The 22,727-nt window shown below is 36.7% G+C and overlaps 2 protein-coding genes across 3 annotated transcripts in view; one reads left to right on the top strand and one right to left on the bottom strand.

Annotated features, from left to right (window-relative positions):
• Positions 1 to 10,309: 10,309 nt before the first annotated feature.
• Positions 10,310 to 12,374, top strand: LOC128617199 (somatostatin receptor type 2-like). The gene has a single exon (XM_053640255.1). The coding sequence runs from the start codon at positions 10,850 to 10,852 to the stop codon at positions 11,957 to 11,959; it is 1,110 nt and encodes a 369-aa protein (XP_053496230.1). The 5' UTR covers positions 10,310 to 10,849; the 3' UTR covers positions 11,960 to 12,374.
• Positions 12,375 to 16,749: 4,375 nt separating this feature from the next.
• The window catches only part of LOC128625159 (ubiquitin carboxyl-terminal hydrolase 22-like), a 58,883-nt gene continuing 52,905 nt past the window's right edge, over positions 16,750 to 22,727 (bottom strand). For both annotated transcript variants that reach the window (XM_053653285.1, XM_053653275.1), the window contains exons 11-13: positions 22,560 to 22,622; positions 20,801 to 20,950; positions 16,750 to 19,796 (exon numbers count right to left, since the gene is read on the bottom strand). In XM_053653285.1, coding sequence (XP_053509260.1) covers positions 19,754 to 19,796; positions 20,801 to 20,950; positions 22,560 to 22,622 — 256 coding nt within the window. In that variant the 3' untranslated portion in view covers positions 16,750 to 19,753. The remainder of the gene's footprint in view (positions 19,797 to 20,800; positions 20,951 to 22,559; positions 22,623 to 22,727) is intronic.

Here is a 22,727-nt window from a genome sequence, read left to right as displayed (position 1 = left end):
AGTAATGTAATCAGATTACAATTTTACCGTAGTAATTAGTAATCTGTAGTGGATTACTTTTTTTTAAATGTATTAACTCACCCAACACTGGGAATAACACACACTACTCTCTGCTTCAGGTTTAGCTGAAAATTGCATTGCAAGAAATTCTACTTTAAAGAAAAAGTTTGTGTGTGTAAATGACACACAGCTAAGGATTTCTGAGTTTTAATAGTTCAATAATATCATATACGGTCTAAGGAAAAGAATGATGACTTGAATTAATCAGCACTGAGGTTTAAACACATTCACTTTCATATGAAACAAATTTTGTGTAACCCATATCATGTGTATGAACAAGAGTGTATATACAATTATAGTGCTTTTCACAACATATGTTTAGAACTGGGATTGCAGCTCATGTGGTAATGCAGTTTTTTATTTACATTACCTGATCATTCATCTCTACTCTTTTTCAATTTTTATTAATGTCATATCAAATAGATGTTTTACACAGTATCGTAAAATAAACACTGTAAAGGGATCAATTTTACTAATGGTCATGACACACATCACACCACCCCATCATTGATTATTTTCCTATAACAGCACACCCTGTTGTATTTTATTGCTTACATATTGCATATTACATAATGATTTCATCCTGCAAAAATTATACAGTGGGGGGAAATAAGTATTGAATGCGTCATTATTTTTTTCAGTAAATATATTTCCATTGAGGCTATTCACATGAAATTTTAACCAGACTTTGGTATTAACTCAAGAAATCCACACACATAAAGAAATCCAAACATTAAAGTCCATAAATTAAGTTATATGTAATAAAGAGGAACGATACAGGAAAAAAGTATTGAACATGCTAACTGAAATTTATTTAATACTTAGTGGAGAAGCCTTTGTTTGTAATGACAGCTTCAAGAAGCTTCCCGTATGAAGAATATAATTGGCCGCATTATTCAGGTGTGATTTTGGCCCATTCTTCTTAAACACATTGTCTTTAAATCTTTTTCAATTGCATTCAAGTCAGGTGATTGACTGGCCCATTCTAACATCTTGATTTTTTTCTCTGAAACCAGTTGAGAGTTTCCTTTGCTGTATGCTTTGGATCATTGTCCTGCTGGAAGGTCCACCCACGTCTCATCTTCATCCTGGTGGATGCATTAGCTTCTTCTCAAGAATCTCCTGGTAAAGGGTTCCATTCATCGATCCTTCAATTATATGAAGCCTGCCAGTATTTACACTTTCCTAGTATTTCATAGGCTTGTCCAAATGAGTTGTAGCAAACTTTAAATGAACTTTGACTTGCGTTTTCTTTAGTAATGGAGTCTTGTGGGGTGAGCATGCATAGAGGCCATGGCAGTGGCGTGCATTGCCTATTGTTTTCTCTTTGACGATGGTACATGCTGTATCCAAGTGTTTCTGGAGCTCTTCCCAAGTGATCCTTGGCTCTTGGTATACTCTTCTCACTATTCTTCTGACTCCCTGGTCAAAAATCTTGCGAGGGGCTCCTGTGTGTTCATGTTAGTGTGTTCAATACTTTTTTCCTGTGTCACTCTACTTTATTACACATAACTTTATTTATGGACTTTAATGTTGTAAATTCTTTATATTTGCGGAATTCTTGAGTTAATACTGATGTTTGGTGACTGATTTCATGTGAATAACCTCATTGGAAGTATATTTACTGAAAAAATGTTGATGCATTCGGTACTTATTTCCCCCACTGTAATTCATAATAATAACTGAATTATTTATAGTAGACTTATAAATAGTGAAAAGAGGAAAAGGTAAAGGGAGGATGAGGATAACATAGCGAGATATGGAAAGAAGTGGAGGCAGGCAATATTCCACATCGTATTAATTTTTGAAAGATCAGTATGTTAGTATTTCTAGGTTGAGGAGAAGACAAATAAAGACACTCTTCATTTTAATGATTTAAAGAATTGAATACTAATAAAGATTCTTGTCAGTGAAAAAAACCCTAAAATCTTTGTTGCAAATTTCCCAGTGTTCAAATTACCAAATACAAACAAAACAATACTCAAACTGTGGGTATACCTTGAACATTATACCACTGGCTCTTATTCATCAAGGTTGTGTAGAAACAAGTGCAAGTTTTAGAGCCTGCAGTAATGTATGACCAAATCTGTGTCTGTTTCATCATATTGTCATACTACACAAACACAATCTGTGATTTAAATGCAACTGATGAACCTGCTTTAGCTGCCTGGATGCAAGCTTGTGTCCACTAGTCATTTATTTATGTCATATGCATACATGAAATTGACATGAAATAAAAGCCAATAAAAGGAAAACATTATGCAAACTACAGTTAGCCAAACCTAGGACAGACAAAAAAAAATCCATTTAGCTGTGTTAGCTTGTGTCTGATGTTGCTGTCTGTCCTTTACAGAAAGTTTACCTGACATGTCAATAATTAAATGTGATTCAAATCTGGTTTGTAACATTTCACATATTGGAACACATTTGTTTTTATTTTTACTCATTTATTATTCACATGATGTGTAGCCTATACTTGAATTCATCTGTTCAATTTCAACGCATTCAAAATCATGTGTGAAAAACACAATGATCACATTTTGAATGTATGTGATCTTTCCCCGTCAGTCAGTCAGAGACAGTCAGTCAGTCAGTCAGTCTCAGTCTCTCTCTCTCTCTCTCTCTCTCTCTCTCTCTCTCGTTGATGATGCTGATGATACGCCCCCTTGATCATCGCTGTTTCCTCGCTGTTCTCATTGTCACTGCAGATGCTTAGAACAGTCCACGGAGCGCGCGCTCACACGGACTCGCGCCTCACCGCTTTACCGCCACGCGCACAATCAAAACAAGCGCCTGTGTTTAAGCGACCATTGACTGAACTCACTTTAAACGGAATAAAAAAATGTCAGAGCAGAAAAATGCTCTTTCACCATCACCGCGATGACATGGAGATAGGTAAGCCTTTTAATTATTACTATCTAGATTAATAATAATAATAATAATAATAATAATAATAATAATAAACGACATTTCGTAAAATATGATTGACAAAGGCAATATCTGTATACTGTTTAATAAAGTCCATTTTAATCAAATGTATATTGACATCATGATAATGGCATGGATCATTTGGGAGCAAAAAAAATCCACTTACATAGATTTGTTAAACTTTTCTAAGGAGAAAATCTACCTGAGATCAACCATCAGTGCTTTTACAATAGTCAATTTTTTTTTCAAATGTTTGTAGCTCCTCATAGCTGTCAAATTTCTGAATCTTATAATGCTTCATGTTTTGATTAATCTGTCAGATTTCAACCTGTTCTGTGCCTTTACAAGACAAACTAGACCAGGGCCATTCAGAGAGGCTCATGTGCTCAAAGTATAATAATAATAATAATAATAATAATAATAATAATAATAAAAAGAAACATACTATATATTTTAAAATACATACTAGCCCATAACCTGCTGAAATATAACAACCGAGATTTAAGCAGAAACCAGACAATAGCCTATTATATGATTAGATTGGCATTTATCGAATATTGTTATAGTATTATAAATATTTAAGGTCTTAAATAAAGTAATAATATGATAAAACATATTACAACACAGTGGTGTTACAGTGGCGCAGTGGTTAGTATTACTACCTCACAGCTCCAGTTTGAGCCTGAGCTCATTATTGTCTGCATGGAGTTTCCATGCGTATTCCTCAGGGTTCTTCGGTTTCTTTATTAAAAATTCTACATACAAAAGCTAGATAATCTACTACAGAAGCAACAGTGGTGAAACATATTTTATTGCTAAACATATGCAGTACCTGTCCAAACTATAGCAAACCATCAAAGTCAGATATATTTAGCCAGGTTTGACCTAAGGCAGTGGTTTTCAAAGTGGGGGCCGCAGCCCCCTTGGGGGCCGCCAGGGGGTGCCCGGGGGGCCTCAACAATTTGGTCTGAACCACCAAGCCCATCCCTCCCACTAGTGTGTTTTATCTTTCTCACTCTCAGACAACCACACACACACACAATCAATTCCTAATGTAATGTAATGTAAAGATGTAAGATGTAATTATTAAAAAAAAGGGGGGGATATATTCAGAAGTCTGTATTTTTAATGTGTTTTAAAGATATTTTGCAAAAGGGGGCCTCGGTCAAATGTTAATGCCATTTTCGGGGCCTTGCCCTGGAAAAGTTTGGGAACCCCTGACCTAAGGCTTAAGGCCTATGCTTCAATTTCTGAAGCATTTTTCGACACACAAGAGGTGTTTCACACGTAGTATTTGTGCTTTCATTATAACAAGCTTTGAAACCCAGGTTAGTGGCATGTGAGGCTGAAAACATACTTCACGCTAGTCTGTTGCCAAAAGCAGTAGACAACACCCAGGCAATGCACTGCAAACACAGTTCCAGTGTACATACTTAAATGCATACTTACGTTACTAGGTTGGTTATAAGCCTCTGTACTCGTGATAGGCTACAGTGTCAGTAAACTTCAGTGTAGGCCTATGTCTTTATATGCATGATGAGGAGAAATCCATTTAAGTTTTTTTCTACCAACATTTGTTACTGTCTTATTAGAAAAGGCTGCATAACTCAAATAAAATCTAACCCCATGGACAAGGTGCATGAAGCATTCTTTATTACTTTAATGAAAACCCATTTAAGATTAATTTGATAAGACACTTCCTTAATAATAGGACGTCTTTGTGAATTATTTTCCTCTAATTAAATACTGTATTTGAAAAGCTTTTAAATAAAGCTATTACTATTGTTCTGAAATATTGATTTGGTTGTGGTTTGATCAATTCACTTTAGCCTAATTGCTTTCTACTATTCTTACCAGTCAAGTGCTACAGACATGGTGTATGGTTCTTATAATAGCTTTTCTTCACACACCTTCTATATTTAGAAAAATTAACATTATACACAGCTCAAATAAATAGATCTATCTTTATTACACAATGGTTTGACCAGGGGCATTTCTGGCATTTGATAAATAAAATTAAATACTCAGGGGGTCTGCCCCTGGGAAGATTTTGTTGTTGTAAAAACAGCGCCAGAGCATTCAATTCTTTCAAAACTTAAAAACTTAGGGAGTATTAATTAACTAATTAATTAATTAATTTTCTTTAATCATATTATTCAACAAACATTAATATAAGTATGTGCTGTAGATCATTTCATTGGTACAATTTTACATTTTAATTAGTTATATAAACTATATTAGTTATATATTAGTTAAATAGTTAACAAGCTAACATTATTGATCCAATCTCTGCCAAATAAATTAGATCTGGAATACGGGGCCCCCTCAAATGATGTAAATTAAAGCATTCAATGAATAGGAAAGCCTACAGTATTTTCAGACATATCTACTGTAATCTACCTCATCAGACAATGATTTATCAGGAAGATTTTACTGGGGCACAGCAAAATTTTATTGGGGCACGTGCCCCAGTAAAAAGAATGTAGCAACACCCCTGGATTTGACATTAGTGCTCTATTAGTTTGTCAGTCATTTTTATATTTAATTAATAAATATCTAGTATACATGAACTGTGCAAAATATTCAACTATCAGAATTCAACTAAAATATCTTATTGTTTTGAGTTCAATATCTGATGCAATTTTGTTTTACTTTATCTTTGCTTAGATATCACACCTCATGGCCTAATATAAACCATCTCTAAGCACTTGTGTCTGGATAATACTGATGTAATTAATGACAAGTGTAGTAACATGTGTAGTAAACAAATTGGGTCATTATTTAATTACACTTGTAAAATTCCATGAAAATATGTCTGGACTTCAGTGTTTCTTTTAGGACAGTTCATGATTTCAGCGGAATAAACATAATGTTGAGACTGTGGTGAATCTCCTGATTACACAGTTGCACTCTTTGTTTTATTGTATAGCACACAGTTATGGAAGAGATTTATTTATAATTACACAATCCGATGTCACCCAGATGAGGATGGGTTCCCTTTTTGAGTTTGGTTCCTCTAAAGGTTTCTTCCTAATAACGTCTCAGGGAGTTTTTTCCTTGCCACCGTCGCCTGTGGCTTGCAGATTAGTGACAAATTCATGAATTTAAAATTCATCTGAAATGTATATATTTCTGTAAAGCTGCTTTGTGAAAAAAATATAAAGCCACTTTCTGAATAAAGCCACTTTATCCTGGTCATGGTCACAGTGAATCTGGAGCCTTGACTGGGTGTGAGGCAAGAATACACCCTGGATAGGACCCACTGTTCCACCCTGCCACCTATTTGTAATATCATAAACAGTAAATACTCTGAAAAAGTTACAGTGGGAAGATTTCAGTCAAACATTGATTATATCTATGCATTCTGGAATACAGCAAAAGGATATATTAAACACTTTTTAAGGCCATTTGAATCTTGGTTTATGATATGGCTCTTTATCTGCATGTAAAACTTACTACTATTTTGTGTTACTCTATTTTCATACTTTCTTTAAAGATTGAAACATATGTAATTGAATTGTTTTTGTTATTAGTTATTAGGTGTTATTAGCTGAGCTTGCAGCGTGCTCTGAAACCCAAAGCACATGCTTCAGTTTTTCAGTGACATTGACTTTGTTTACTTTTGACATCTGTGTTTGTTATGGTTTATGTCCTGTCTCCACCCCTGTATTGTTATTGGTTGTTTCCCTTATGTGTCGTCATTGTAATCAGCTGTTTTATGTTTCACCCTTGATTTCGTTTAGTATTTAAACTCCTCGTGTCACTTTGTTCGTGGCGAAGTATTGAGTGTTGCCACCATACCAAGCCTTTTGTACATTGTTCCTCATGGTTAGTTTCATCATTTTGTGATCTTGTTTCTCGTTTTGTGCTTTGCCTTGCCTGTTTGATGCCCGTTTGCAGATCGCCAGATCCATTGCCTGTTTTTGACTATGCTATTGATTCACATTTTGGATTTGTCTGTTTGCCTCTCTTCAATAAAGTTCTTATCTGCATTTGCATCTGTCCTAGCTACCATTATGTGACATTAGGTAAATACCACATTTATGAAACAAAGTGGTGTGGCTTCAAACATAACGTCATTCTCATTGAAATTGTCCTCTTAAATACACCAATTCTATTAAAGTTTCTAGGAATGACAATGGTAAAGATGTGTTTGTTTGATAAATACTAAACAATTTCTTTCCAATACATCCATGTCTGTTTATATGTTGTAAGTTGAATTTAATGCAACTATAGTACCTCTTGCTGCAACACTCATTTTACATAATGAATTGTGTTGTGACACATTTTGTATACATTTAGACTGCAATGGCACATTTTGCAATGTTGCACAACTTGATGCATTTATGTGTGTGTACTTGCTTGAAGTCTGTTTACAGCCTTAGCATTCATAGCCTATTGCTTTGTTGCATGATTGTAATATAGCATAATAAAATAAATACAACGTGACAACAAACACACAGTTGAGAGCTGGCCTGAATCATTTTAAACAATTTGGAGCACAAATGTAGGGTTGTAGATGGATCCATTTATTATTGCATGCCTTTTATTTATAGTTACATTTTTATTTAACTGAAACTTCTTTTATTGATAAGGGCATTGGGCAAACCTTTCAAAATGGGCATTCCAGACATTAAGAGGGTGAGGGGAAGACCCACCAACTGTTTAATAAAAAGGTGTAAATAATAAACATTTGACCTTGCTTAAATGTTCTGGATACTGCAATAATGAGATGTAGTAATGAGAGTGACTTTAAAAATCTGGAGATTTTTACCTTGAGAGGGGGTCCGCCAGGGCGATTGCCTCAGCCCTTTGCTGTTTGCCATAAATATTGAACCCTTAGCAGCACTAATAAGACAAAATGAGACTATCAAGGGTATAAAAGATGAGGGTCAAACAGAACACAAGATTTCACTCTATGCGGATGACATACTGACATATATTAGTGATCCAGCCTCCTCTATCCCTTCGCTAATAAGAAATTTAAAGGAATATGGAGAACTCTCGGGATACGAAATCAACCAATCAAAATCTGAAGCAATGATGCTAGTGGGGCACTGGCCAGCACAACTAACATGAAGATTTAACTTCCGTTGGTCTAATCAAGGTTTTAAATACCTAGGAATCTTCATAACCCCGGATACATCACAGCTATTTAAGGCTAACTACAGGAAATTATTGGGTGAAATAAAAACTGACTTGAAAAGATTGGAATTACTCCCTTTATCTCTAATGGGACGAGTGGAAACAATACGAATGAACGTATTGCCAAGGCTGCTCTTTCTGTTCCAATCCCTGCCCGTAGAGGTTCCCGTTACTACATTTAAAATAATTAATAAATGGCTATCCAAATGTATGTGGCAAAATAGAAAACCTAGAATAATTTTTTTTTTTTTAAATGTTATGTTCCAAAGAAAACAGAGGCCTAGACTTGCCTAACTTGAAAAACTATTACTGGGCAGCCCACCTTAGATCAATGGTCTCCTGGATTTCTCAAGATAAAGATGCCATTTGGGTCAGGAAGGAACAGAGTGAATGCTCTAATGTCCCTTTAGACACAATCCCATTTATGCACCAAGATATTTGGAAAGTAAAAAAAAAATAAGCAATCAATGGGTTAAAACCACTTTAAAGATATGGGCAAGTGTGAGAAAGAAGCTAAGACTCCCCACATTCATTTCTAGAACTATGAAGATACACAATACTGACTTTCTCCCATCTAAATTAGATGCAGGGTTCAAAAAATGGGAAGAAAATGGTCTAATTATGTTAGATCAGTTATTTGATGGAGGAGTCCTATTGTCATTTGAACAGCTCCAACATAAATATAATTTGCCAGCCATGATTTTTTTTAGATACCTGCAGCTAAGGCATTACTTACAGACACACAAAGAATGGGATGAACTATGCACTTCGCCATCCAATATAGAATGTTTTTTTTTTATGTTAATAATCAAAAGAACCATTAAAAAGATCATATCACACATATATAGGATCTTACAAGAACTAAAGGATGACAGTTTGGACATTAAGGAAAAATGGGAACTGGAGATGAATACCATCATTCCAGATGAAAAATGGGCACTATCTTGCGGAGAGGGACACAAAATAACAAACAGCCCCTTTTGGAGGGAATTTGAATGGAAAGTCAACATGAGATTTTTCAGAACTCCCCTTATTACCTCAAAATTTGGAGACAAATCAGATCAATGTTGGAGAGGCTGCGGCCTGGTGGGAGACCATACACACATGTTCTTTGACTGTCCAAAATTAACAGAATATTGGCAAAGCATACAAAATGAAATTAAAAAATGTTTACATATAGAACTGCCTTTAGAACCATCTTGTTATGTATTGGGATTACTTCCAGAGGAGGTGGAGAACAATATGATATTCTTACTGAGAGTCTTGCTCTTAATAGCTAAGATGATGATTACGGTTTCCTGGCTGAAGCCGCAGCCCCCCACGATATCACAATGGAGGGAAAGGGTGAAGGATGTTTATTACATGGAATATATAACTGCAAAAGCACAACTAAAAACAGAAATATTTTCAGTTAAATGGGCCCCGATAATCTTATATTTTCTTATGTGATTTGTTGTAGGAGTCAGAGTAGATTCTCTTTGTTATCTAAATCTGAATGCCATCTTGATGTTATTCACGCATTACTATTGTTTATTCATTATTACTGTGCCTCTATTTTTGTCTTTTTTGATTGATTGATTGATTTTTATCTATTTACTGTATTGGTGGTTGTAACCTCTTACTTACCATTTTGTCCCATGAGGGGGAAATGTGTGTGGACACTGAGAGGATATTGGAAACCATGGACTGCCCTGTAAGACATGTATACCTGTGCTATATTGCTGAATTACTAATTGTACTGTACAGCTGCACTTGATAAAATGGAATAAAAAGTGAAAAAAAAGACATCTGGAGATTTTTAAAGTCACTCTGTGACTGATGTACACACAAAGCTCCTTTACTGTTGTATCCTGCTATCTTTTGGTGTCATCCTTCAGCGACAATGACAAATTTTCAATTAAATAAAATTTTATTTGTATAGTGCTTTTAACAGTAGACATTCTGTCATCTACATTATTGGCCATCATTCAGCATAGACTGAAAGCCAGTCCTTTTTTTGGCATCTATCCATTTCAATAACATAATCAGGTTAAATTCAGTGTAAATATTCCCCTGCAATAAATAAAAAAATACTGGCTGTGACTAGGCAGGAGACCTTTTACTGCATAATTCTGTTTGCCTAATGGTAGACATTCTAAAGCAAAGGCCAGTGATTGTAAGGTCAATTACAGTGCACTAGGTGTAGGATTGCAGTATTGATAGTTTAATTTTGAGGCATTCATATTCCAAAGCCCATGTGGATGTTAATATGCCAAATACATATTAATACTATGGTACTGTTAATATGTCAGACTTTAGTGAAGTATAAATAATTTTTTCAGGCAGGAAAGTTTGTTGGAAATAGATTAGATTATATGTTTAATGTATGAGCATCTGCTACGAACAATATTCGATACACCTATCTGTCTTTTGACACATACTATGTACCAGTGTTATGGAAAATATTCTACCTAGCCTCATATTTTACCCACCTACCCATGATAGGCATGTACCAATTTTTATTAAAAAATGTCAGGACATAACTAGGTTAACTTTAATAAGCACCAGTGTCAGATTGATTCCTGTTCCCAACACTACTGTAGAAATTGTATTTATTTCATAATAGACAAGGAGAGACTATATACATGGTTATGATTATTCACTCACCTTGATCTGTCTTCCCTATCTAGGCAAAGTATCCCATTCAAGAATGCCAGGAAACTGACTGAGCAGCAGCATGGATCTTTGGATATTTCCATCCTCACTCCCAAACTTGTCAGAGCCTCTCATGTATGAAAGCTTTGTGCTGGGCAATGATTCAGATGAGAGCTTAAGAAATGCCACTGACCACAGCTTGACCAAGACCAGTACAGTGGTCATCACTTTCATTTACTTTGTAGTTTGTGCTGTAGGGCTTAGTGGCAATGCTCTGGTTATTTACGTCATCTTGCGTTATGCCAAGATGAAGACAGTCACCAACATTTACATCCTTAATTTGGCTGTGGCTGATGTGCTTTTCATGATGAGCCTGCCCTTCATTGCCATCCAGTTAGCCCTGGTTCACTGGCCCTTTGGGGCAGTGCTGTGCCGTGTGGTCATGACTGTGGACTCTCTCAATCAGTTCACCAGCATCTTCTGTTTGATGGTAATGAGCATTGATAGATACTTGGCAGTGGTGCATCCTTTCAAGTCCACAAAGTGGAGAAAGCCTCGAATGGCCAAGACCATCAACCTGGCAGTGTGGGGAGTCTCCTTGCTGGTCAACTTGCCCATCATCATCTACAGCAGCTTGATTACCAAGCCAGGTGGTCATTTCTGCACCATTGTGTGGCCTGAGCCACAGGATTCCTATTACACAGCCTTCATGTTCTACACTTTCTTTCTGGGATTCTTTCTGCCTTTAATGGTCATTTGCCTGTGCTACCTCCTCATCATCATCAAAGTAAAATCATCTGGGATACGGGTGAGCTCCTCCAAGCGGAAGCGCTCAGAAAAGAAGGTGACACGCATGGTGTCCATTGTGGTGGCTGTGTTTGTGTTTTGCTGGCTTCCATTTTATGTCTTCAATGTGACATCTGTGACTGGCACCATTAGCACTACACCCATCTTGAGGAGCACCTTTGCCTTTGTGGTGGTGCTGGGATATGCTAATAGCTGTGCCAATCCCATTCTATATGCCTTCTTGTCAGAGAATTTCAAGAAGAGCTTCCAGAATGTTCTGTGCCTGAAAAAAGTAGGTGGCCTGGATGAGATTGATAATAGTGACAGTAGGCAAGACAAGACACGGATGAACCCTAGCGAAACTCAAAGCACACTACTGAATGGAGACCTGCAGACCAGCATCTGAGAGAGAGGAACAAAATACATCTAATCCTTTAGACATACATAAGGTTATTCTCCAGTCACTTGTGGAAGAAAGAGATGGACAAAGACTTCAGAGAAAAAAAATAGCATGAAGAAGACTGCTACATTCAATAGATGATAGGCATCAACCAGTTCCACCAGCTGACAAGAGAATAGATCAATGTGAAATGCTCCTACTGAGAAAAAAGGAACATTTGTCTTACTCTTCATCTGTAATATGCTGAATATATTAAAATATTGTTCTAGTAATATTTCAGGACTATTGTACACATATGGCTCAATGCACAATATATTGTTTTGATGAAGCCACTGCAAATGGGAAAGCAAGATGACCATGAAGTTCTCTAGACCGCAGAGGGTAATCAGACACCAGAAGTGACAGCAGACACTCAAGTAACCATACCATATAATGAGTTAAGTGTTGCATGCTATCAACAAGTTACCCCAAGGGAACAGTCTTATCATTCTGGAGCATGCTCACAAATGCATGCTCACATTATTAACTCATCTATCTGTTTTAATGGAATAATCTCTTTTTCTTTTGAGAGCGAAATGTTGGAAGAAGTACGGTACTATTCTCAATGAAAGCCCTTAAATTCTTATTTATTGTAAGTGTATTAGTGTAAGTGTTCGAGATATTCAGGTTTTTGGACTATTGAAAAGCAAAGGTGCCTATGAATGTTTGCTATGAATCTATAGAAGGTACCTATATGTCTATAATTAGGTACTCCTTTCTTTCTGACAGGGTGAACAGTTTTGTATTTTCATTTTTTCCCACTGTAAATAGTATTTGCTAAGACCTCCACAAGGTACATCATTTATATGAATTGTCCCTCTCTTATCCAAATGTAGCTTGCATATCATATTTAATGGAATAGCTGCTGGCTTAACACTAACCAAACTGCTGCTAGATTTGTTTTTTATTCTGGAAATATTCTTGTCTTGCTCTTGACATAACCATGTTTAAAATATACAACTGTCTCTGACTGGGCACTTACCTGTTACACAGAATAAAATACTATCAATGATTTATATACTGTATAATTTCAATCAGTAAATATCTTATGTCATTTATTAATTGTTTGTATCAAAACAGCTTGACTGATATTTACATCCCCTGAAGTGTTGATGTATTTGTATCTCAAGCCTGAAGAGCTTTTCCTCTATATTAGTTGTGTACACTAGAACAAAATCTTGTTTTATTCAGCACCATGATTCAGGACATAATACAGCAGCACAATACACAGGAAGTACAAATACACATCAGTGTTAGATGTTTGTTTTTCTATGTATATTTACTCCAATCTTTATGGAGATGTCAAATTGTGAAGGGCTAGAACATGTGCATTCCTGGGCAGTCATGTTCCTTTCAATTTCTTGCCATTTCTTTCATGCCTCTTATCCTGAGTATCCATTGCCTGCTGTGAGTCCTGGTAAAAATAAATAAATAAATAAACAAACAAACAAACAAACAAACAAATAAATAAATAAATAAATGTGTACCAGGCTATTGCTGTGATCACATGTATCTGTTTGAAAGGGTTGCTTGGTGTGCCTTTTCCTATGTTTGGTCATGTCAGTGTGTGAAGGTGCTTAGTTTAAATAGATTATATTTCTAGTGTTCACTCTAGTACTTGTCTAAATGTCACTGCAAGAACAATTGTATTTAGAATGTACATCATTTAGATAAATAAAGGAAACTGTCTGTAGATACTGATGCAGTGCCCAAACCCTTGCAGGCTCACAATACAATTTGAAACTCACACATCAATGCTAAATTCAATGGTACAGGATAAAGAAAAGAGCAGAGCATGCTATGTGATACTGCATCGATAAACAGATCTTTTGGATTTTAATTAGATGTTCATTAATCTTAAGGATGAACAGAAGGAGCAGTGGCAATTTCCTCTCCATTTGTTATTGTGTGTTCTTGTGCTGGAAGAAGCTTTACTCACCAGGGTGAACGTGGCATTACTGCATGTTGCATTGCATTATGGGGAAACATCGCCATCTGGTGAGGGACACAATGTTTTTTAACCTGCTGATAAACATAACATTAATTTGATTAACACTGTCGACTAGTATAGTGTGGCAAACACTATGATGTCCTCTTTCTTCTCTCATACAATCACTATACAATTTTGCAAGGTTTCAATGCCAGTCAGTGACTGCGTTTGAATACTTGTAAATGACTAAATGACTGTCAGTTATTCTATGTTTTATTTTAGTGCTTTAATATTAGATACCACTAACCAAACACAGCATTTGTGTGCTATTGTAAAATGAAATATGTTTAATGTTAACATACCGATGATGGTGTTTGTTCAGTATTTTTACTTGGAAGCAAAATACTTTCTCACTAAACAACCCTGCAATCACATCTTGCTTTATGCCTATTGTTCACTTCCTTCAGCACCCAAAATATCGGAGAAAAGGATTACATAAATGTTCAGTATAAAAGATCAAATCCAGCAGCCATTATTCCTTTTGTCACACACCATCTGCATCACCAACTGCCATGGTATTCATGGAGGGAGGGGGGGTGTGTGGGGTGGCTTAGGGAGGGGCTAAGCAAGTCTTTTAATTCCTGACCACTACCTTATAAAGCCCAATTATGTTCCCTCAAAAAGATTTAATCACAGTCTTTTGTTGTTCTTTATGGGAGGTGGATGAGCACTATACTTATGGAATTAAAAGCTCATTATACCAAATTGATGCTGAATTCTTGAAATTGATTGGTCAGAAGGTGTTAATTTTCTTAAAAAAAAAAAAAAACAGCTCAAACAGTAGTGCTGGCTGCAAGGCATATCACAGGTTTATATTAATGCGCTTGTTCTAATATATTATATTTTCCTATAGTAACAACTTAGACAAGGATTTGTATAGCAGACACTTCAAATAATACAAGGCTAATGAACAGATGAAACACACTTTTGTTTTTAACAAAGAAAAATGTATAGTCATTGATATGATGAAATTTCTGTAAGGAAATGTTTATTTAACGTTTATCACTTTGGGTGGTAACTGTAACACCACTTCACATCATGGCATTGACTCTTTTCCTATAACAGCACATGCTATTTATTCGTATACACTGCTAATGTTTATAATAATCGGATGGCCCAAGCGCTACAGACAATTTGAATATGTTAACTTTCTCATAATGAGACAACACGGAAATGAAGATCTGGGTTTCAATGAATGAGACACGGGGCAGTGTGAATTGAAAAGCTTGACATACACTTGATAGTAAATGCATTTGAAAGAGTTGTACTGGACCCCAAATAATGCTACTTCTGGCTTCTGTGCAACACATTCACTAAAACAAAATAAACCTATAGAAAACTAGATGGATGAAAAAACATCCTTAAGGAGTTTGGAAACCACGTGTGAGCGGTTTTACAAGAAGTAAACTACATCAGTTACCTTTGTAGTTTTTCCACTAGAGAAGTGAGATTAAAAAACCTGCCACTTGATGTTAAATGTGTTGACCCTCTGTCTGAGACTATACATTTATTAGCTCTGATTTTTGCATTTCTCTCATTAGCGTGGGATTGACAAGCATGTTTGCATCAGATAGACAAGCACAAAGTGCTTGTCTGTCTGATGTGTTTCAATGTGGGGATGAGCTGATGTCATGGTGTGGCACTGGTGCCCAAGAGTGCCCCCGAACTTTTTTTTTGTGTGTGTGCGTAAAATATAATAGCAAAAGAACATTTCTTTTGTCAGAAATGAAAGAACAGATAATGCAGTTTAAATTCATGCTTTTGTTACATTTTTATGAAATTTGCTGGAGTTGCTTTTTAAAGAACTCATTCAAAAAAATTGTTTTTCTGAAGAGGGCAGCAGTCAAATCACTCACACATTGACTCTTGCAAAGAAATACATTAAGTACATGCAATTATTTAGTTGAGTCACAGCTGAATAGCAAGGGTCCAATTTCTCAAAAGCACTCTAAAGTTAAAATAATCTTCACTGGTAAAGGGAGTGTTCAATTTGATGCCCACTCCACCATTTAATGGTGAACTTTGTTGCTACGCTTTCAAGTAACAGTCAGGACAGTAGCATCACTAGCATTACTGCTTTTGGCTATTAAACATTCATATAGCTTAACCGACTATTCTTTAAAGCATGATTAAATTATTGAGCAGGTACAAAATCTGGTGTCTCTGTGGGTGAATGTTGAAGCATGAACATTCCCCGATCTACAGGCAGAATTGAGAGAGAGAGAGAAACTAAATGCATAATCATACCTGGTAACTGCAAGAGCTTCAGAAATTTTCTGTCAATATTTAATTAAAATTAGTATTATACTAATTCTTTTAAGAAAGCACTAATGGTGACACTGCCCCTTAAATTAAAGGTCACAATAAACAGCACTCAATAGTGGGGGATTATTTTCTTTCAAACTACAAGAATGCTACTCAGAATGCTAAGCAGACTAAAAAGTCTTGTAAGATAACCAATATTGATGGTTTAGGAGATCTAGTTTTAGTTAATCAATTGCTTACCTAATCTATAACTCAAAAGAGGGGAAAAATACTTAATTCACCCAAAGAAGAAATCACTTGCAAATAGCTGATCCCTTGGGTCAGTGAATCAGTGCAACTCAAATAATAATAATAATAATAATAATAATAATAAATAACTTTTTTGCCTAAACAATGGAATCCGATACTTCACTATGGGGACTAATAATTTACTCAATTCTTGAGAAAACCAAGAGGATCCAAACAAGGAAAGTATGTGTGCAAAAGATAAAGAAAGACAAGACACAGTTCCAGTTGGGTTTTAATCAGTTAAATACTTCTCCTGTTTCCCTGAATGACCAAAAGGCCATAGTAAGACTCCAGACAAACCATGATCATTTACTTCACCCCATTTAGTTCTAGCATAGAAAGAGGGAAAAAAAAAATCTGCAGCAGACAAGTGAACTGGCTGAGTCATCTAATGTTTTTATTTGTTTGTTTTATTTTTTAACATAAGCACACCAGTTATATTTTGAGGTCTTTGATGTGGCATTACCACGTGTCACTTGCAACTGCCGACTTGCCATAAGCTGTGCAACCTTGATGTAAGGTTTACCGTTATGATTTCTTTTGGTGAAAAGTGATGTTAAGAACATCACACAGACACAAATATACTGGTGTGTTATTTTGTCTTTAGCTCCACATGGAAACAGCATACGGATTTAAAAGAGCAGCACTGAGTTTGTGTGCATAGGCACCACTGTGCACAAGGCACGATGCCATAGAGAATACTGTCAGAGGCGGCCCCTTGTGCATTCCAACAATTCACATCTCCTGCTCTAGAGTTGGTTAGTATGATGCACTTGCATAACAACACTTTCTTGACAGTGGTCTGCTTGGGATTATTAAAAATAGAATTTTTGTACTTTGAAAAGCTTTGAAATTAAATCTAAACAAATTTAGTCCCATCCTTCAGTGTTCCCTCAGAATCCTTCCTCAAAACACCTAATGACTAATGTAAGAAGGTGTAGCATTCCAAACATGAATAACACACAGCCAAAGATACCTCCTTGTCCTGATTTATTGGAGGGCCACATAATTTTTTCCCCTGGTTTGCAGGTTTGTCTGGAGTGCTACAGAGAGCAGAGTTTCTTCTCTGAGCTTTGCCTGAAGCTGTTGTGTGAGGAAGACAAATAGTAAAATATGAAAGAGTGTTCTTTAAACTGGTTTTAAAATTGCTGAGCCCAACTTTACCCACTATCTGTCAGGTGCCCTAGAACAGGAGAGGTTGTGTGTTGGAACTCAGTTCGGGGGGAAAAATAAACTACGTAATACACACGGTGTTATCATGTGCTATGTCATGCTTTTAAGTGCATAGGTTTATGCATGCTGTAGTGTGGAAAAATAAAATTAGAAACATTTCAAATACCTTACTATCCATACTACTATGGATGTATGTGGCCTGAGACAGAGGCAGAGAAACCTTTAGGTCAACAGGGAGAGTCAGTAATGCAGCTTCTATTAAAAATTCTTACAGTAACCACCTACATGGCAAGCTCAAAATTAAACCACATTTTATACCATCTATAGGTAAGTCACCAGATGTCAAAGTAATCATGTTGGGACAAAACCTGTGACCCAATTCTTAGCCCAGGTCAATGGTTCCTGGAAGAGTTCGTGTTTTGTGTGTCTACCACACTACCGCAACACAGGGGCCATTTACAACATAATAGAATTGATTTAAACTGTTCAATAGTTACTTCATATTGCATGCGGCAAAAGCACAGCATCATGGGGAATATGGAGGAGGATGAGAATGAAATTGTTGTATTTTACTGTTTTATTGTGTTTGTGAGAATAGTAACATTAATATAGCTAATGGAACAGTTGAAACCTGATGCATGTGCAATTTCATACTTCATTTTTGACTACTTGCCACTCATGTGACTGTTTTGACTCGCCACTTGTGCATGGCGGAGATGTTTTGCTTTATGTCATGCTGTGCTAATGATACAAAACAACCTTTAGTAATCGCTTGTCACATACAGTTTTCTTTAAATGCTGGGTGAGAGTAGGGTCTCTAAAAGCATGCTTTGACCAAACAGTTCAGTGATGAAAATGGCCTCTCTACCAATCACAGATAAAGCTGAGGCAAGAAGATGCTTGTCGATTTCTTTTCTTCTTTTTTTTTTTTTTTTTAAAAGTGGTGAACTCTTCCTTTAAACACCTGCCTTGCATAGGCCTACAGGCTTGGCTCTTGTGGGATGATCAAAATCACAGAGGCACACAGATCACAACAGTAAAATAACACTGTACGAGTGGTCTTGCCAAATATTGCCTTGAAAAATGGCCAGGTCTGCTGATCCTCTTCAGCAGAGAGCCAGCATCAGCTTTATAATACCTTACCAAAACTGTTCACAACACAACAGAGATACAAATTATAAATTTGAGGGAAGGAAACAACTGAAAACAACTCCAACATAACCCTGTTGAAGAGAATTTTAAAACCAAAAAGGTGAACATGGATTGAGTAAACTCAAGAATATAAAAATAAACAGAAATAACACAGACTTGCCTAGGCGCTCAGCTTCCATGGCAGTACTGTCCCAGACCTACATACTTTACTGCTTCAGCCAAGTCGACTGTTGAAAAAATGGAGACTAGATACTGAAGGCATATAGTATTTCATTACCAATATCACAAACAATGTTCATAATAAGTTCTTTTTAAAAAAACAAACAAACAAACCTTTTGATGTGCTAGTCCATTATTTAAATAAAAAAAACAAACAAACAAAAAAAAAGAAAACACATTTTGTTGCATTGAGTTCATATGCATATGCAAAATAGACACTGACTCAGCCCAGCAGGCTTCTAACGCTTGGTCGGTTTGAGTGAGAGCACCATGGGGAGGAAAAGACAGAAAAAAAAAACCCTCTACAAAAATAACAAAAACTAGTTGAGATGTGCCCTCTACTCCTGTTTTCACAGATCTGTTCATTTCACCCTCTTCTTTTTTCAGCAGTGGAGAAAGTGGCAGGAGAGGCAGAAAGCAGTCGTGCACTTCTTCCTCTCCTCCGCTTTTCTCACCTCAAGTAATGGTTAGCTCAGTGCTGGTTTGAATGTGTTGCATGATTTTGTTTTTTGTCTCTTTTGCTTTGGCCCCTATGTGGGAAGGAAGCGGTGGGTAGTCACAGTTTCAGGTAGGCTTGTGTTAATTGTGTCCTCTGCTGCAGGTGTGATCTCCCTCTCAGCCGCTTTCACTGGATGAACGAAGCACTCCACAGTCAGCAGATTGATGTGTTAAAGCTACTCGTATTCAAGGAACTGCTTATGGTAGAATAACAAATACCTGTAGTGGAGAGAAATGGACACTTAATAAACTCGAGATAGCATACTCACAGGAACACTGGCTAAAAAATTTTTTTCACTTGGACCCATCAGTTGAGAGACTCAACTTGCATTTATAAGACACAGACTTGGTTATTTTGCATAGAATATTGAATGCTTTGGTGTGTAAATGAAAAACACGACAATGCAGATCGTACTGGATGGGTTGCATATTATTATCACAGTCTGGAGGGTGCTACTGAATAAATTAATCACAGCATTAGCCCCAGGCCGCCATGTGAAAAGACAGTTCTTAATTACAATTAAGAAAGTTACATCCACTGAATTCATATATTACATAAATAATTACAAAGATATTTGGGCTGTCCTTGAGTGTAAGATTTAGTTTTTTAAGTAAACAATAAATGTATGTCAGATGTAAACTAAGAACTCATGTTAAACAACAACCTTTGACAACGACTTGGATCAACGCATAGATGTAAAAGGCAAATTCTAAAGCTAATGGGGGCAACAATCTTAAATTATAATTGATAAATAAATTTATAATACGTGAATTATCAAATAATTAAGATTTTAAAACATGTGTGTAAATAAGCTAGCAAGGTGATTTACCTGTAACTCTGACACTTAAAATACCCCTATCTATCCATCCATCCATCCATTCATCCAACCATCCATCCATCCATCTTCTATACCGCTTTATCCTTTTCAGGGTCACGGGAAAACCCGGAGCCTATCCCAGGGAGCATCGGGCACGAAGCGGGGTACACCCTGGACAGGGTGCCAATCCATCGCAGGGTACAATCACATACACATTCACACACCCATTCATACACTACGGACACTTTGGACTGGGGGAAGAAACCTCAGTACCCGAAGGAAACCCCCGCATCACGGGGAGAACAAAGGGTGACCAACTCTATATTAATGCCATGCATTTGGAATAGGATGCTCAACAAGCACATATGGGTGCCATGGTCAGATGACCAAATACTCTATACACACCCTTCACTGTCCAGCACGTCCTTAATGCTGGCCTTGGTGATGATGGCATCGTCACATTTAAACCATTGGTCCTTGTGCTGGCGGATGAAACTGGTGTAGTGACCACTTTCTAATGTGCCCTGGTGATTCACTACAGCAAACAGGGAGTATCTGAGGAAAAATACAAACAAATGCTTTAACAAACATTAATACATGAACAAACATAAAAGCAGGGGCATTATCAAAATAGGTGGACACTAGTAGCTGCTCAGCAGATAAGGTTCTGTGTTAATGACAAGAAGTGTAGATACAAATCCCAGAACTGTCAGAGGTACAGTGCTGTGAAAAACTATTTGATTTCTTCTGTTTTTGTGTACATCATACTAAACTGATACAGAAATTAAAACAAAATCTAAGATGAAACAAAGGCAACCTGAATAAACACAAAATACAGTTTTTAAGTGATAATGTTCTTTATTGAAGCAAAAAAGTTATCCAATATAAACTGGGCCGGAGTGAAAATTCCCCAAATCTATGTTTGCATTCATAATGGGGTTCAGCTGGACTAGACGCAACCAGGACTGATTACTGCAAACCCTGTTCAATGAAATCAACATTTAAATAGAACTTTTTCAACAGCATGAAGTTGGTTAAAAGTTCTTACCCAGTAACATAAGATGCCAAAATTGAAAGAAATTCCAGAAATGATGAGGAAGAAGGTGACTGAAATACCTCAGCCTGGGAAGGGTTAACAAAGCTATTTTAAAGGCTCTGGGACTCCAAAGGACCACAGTGAGAGCCATTATCTCCAAATGGAAAAACTCTGCACGGCAGAGGCCGATCTTCCAAAATTCCTCCAAGAACAGGAGCAAGTACTCATCCAGGAAGAGCCAAGGACATCATCAAAGGACCCACAGGCCTCTCTTGCATTAACAGTTCATGACTCCACTATGGGAAAGAGACTGGGCAAACATGGCATGGAAGAGTAGCGAGGCAACAACCACTGCTAACCCAGAAGAACATTAAGTCTCGTCTGAATTTTGCCGAAACACACCTCAAATGATCCTCACACCCTTTGGGAGAATGTTCTGTGGACTGATGATTCGAAAGTGGAACTGTTTAATCTGGCGTAAACCAAACACAGACTTCCACAAAAACATAATCATACCTACAGTCAAGCATGGTGGTGGAAGTGTGATGGTGTGGGGATGCTTTGCTGCTTGAGAGCCTGGGCAACATAATTGAGGGAAACATGAATTCTGCTCTCTACCAGAAAATCCTAAAGGGGAATATCCGTTCCTCAGTCCGTAAATTGCAACTCAAGCGCAACTGGATTATGCAGAATCCAAAGCATAGGAAAGTCCTAGCAAGTCCTAATCCTACAAGTAAGCGAAAGACTGATCTCCAGGAAGTGTTTGGTTGCAGTAATTGCTGCTAAAAGTGGCACAACCAGATTTTAAGTTCAAGAGGCAATTAGTTTTTCACATGGGTGATAGGTGTTGGATAACTTTCTTTGCTTCATTTAAAAAAAAACAACAACAAAAAAAACCACCACACTGTATTGTGTGTTTACTCAGGTTTGAAACCTGGAGGCAATTGTGGTTTTGTTCAGTCCGCACCCTCCCCCATTTTATTCATTGAAATTCTCAGTAAAAAACAGAAAACTAAGCTTTCATATGCAGACTTGCATGTTTATAGTAATTCTTGCCACAGTGGTGAAAGTGGGTATGGCAAGGATTGGTAAATATAAATATAAGCAATGACTGAAACAGTTACTTACTTATTGTCATTGTTTAATACATCTACTGATTGCTGGTACTGGCCATTTACTCTGCTCTCTTTACTGCCAAAAGAAAAAAGAAATCAATATTATAAGAAAATATAAGAATGGTATGTACTTTTGGAAGATCATAAAAACATTTTGCTAATCCTTTTATCTGTTACATTG

The sequence above is a fragment of the Ictalurus furcatus genome, chromosome 2 (genome assembly GCF_023375685.1).
Source record: "Ictalurus furcatus strain D&B chromosome 2, Billie_1.0, whole genome shotgun sequence".
NCBI classification, from domain to species: domain Eukaryota; kingdom Metazoa; phylum Chordata; class Actinopteri; order Siluriformes; family Ictaluridae; genus Ictalurus; species Ictalurus furcatus.
This window is presented reverse-complemented; position numbering and strand designations above follow the sequence as displayed.

Bases quoted from the DNA above. Each gene is read 5' to 3' on its own strand.
- LOC128617199 (XM_053640255.1), top strand. From the start codon at position 10,850: ATGGATCTTTGGATATTTCCATCCTCACTCCCAAACTTGTCAGAGCCT.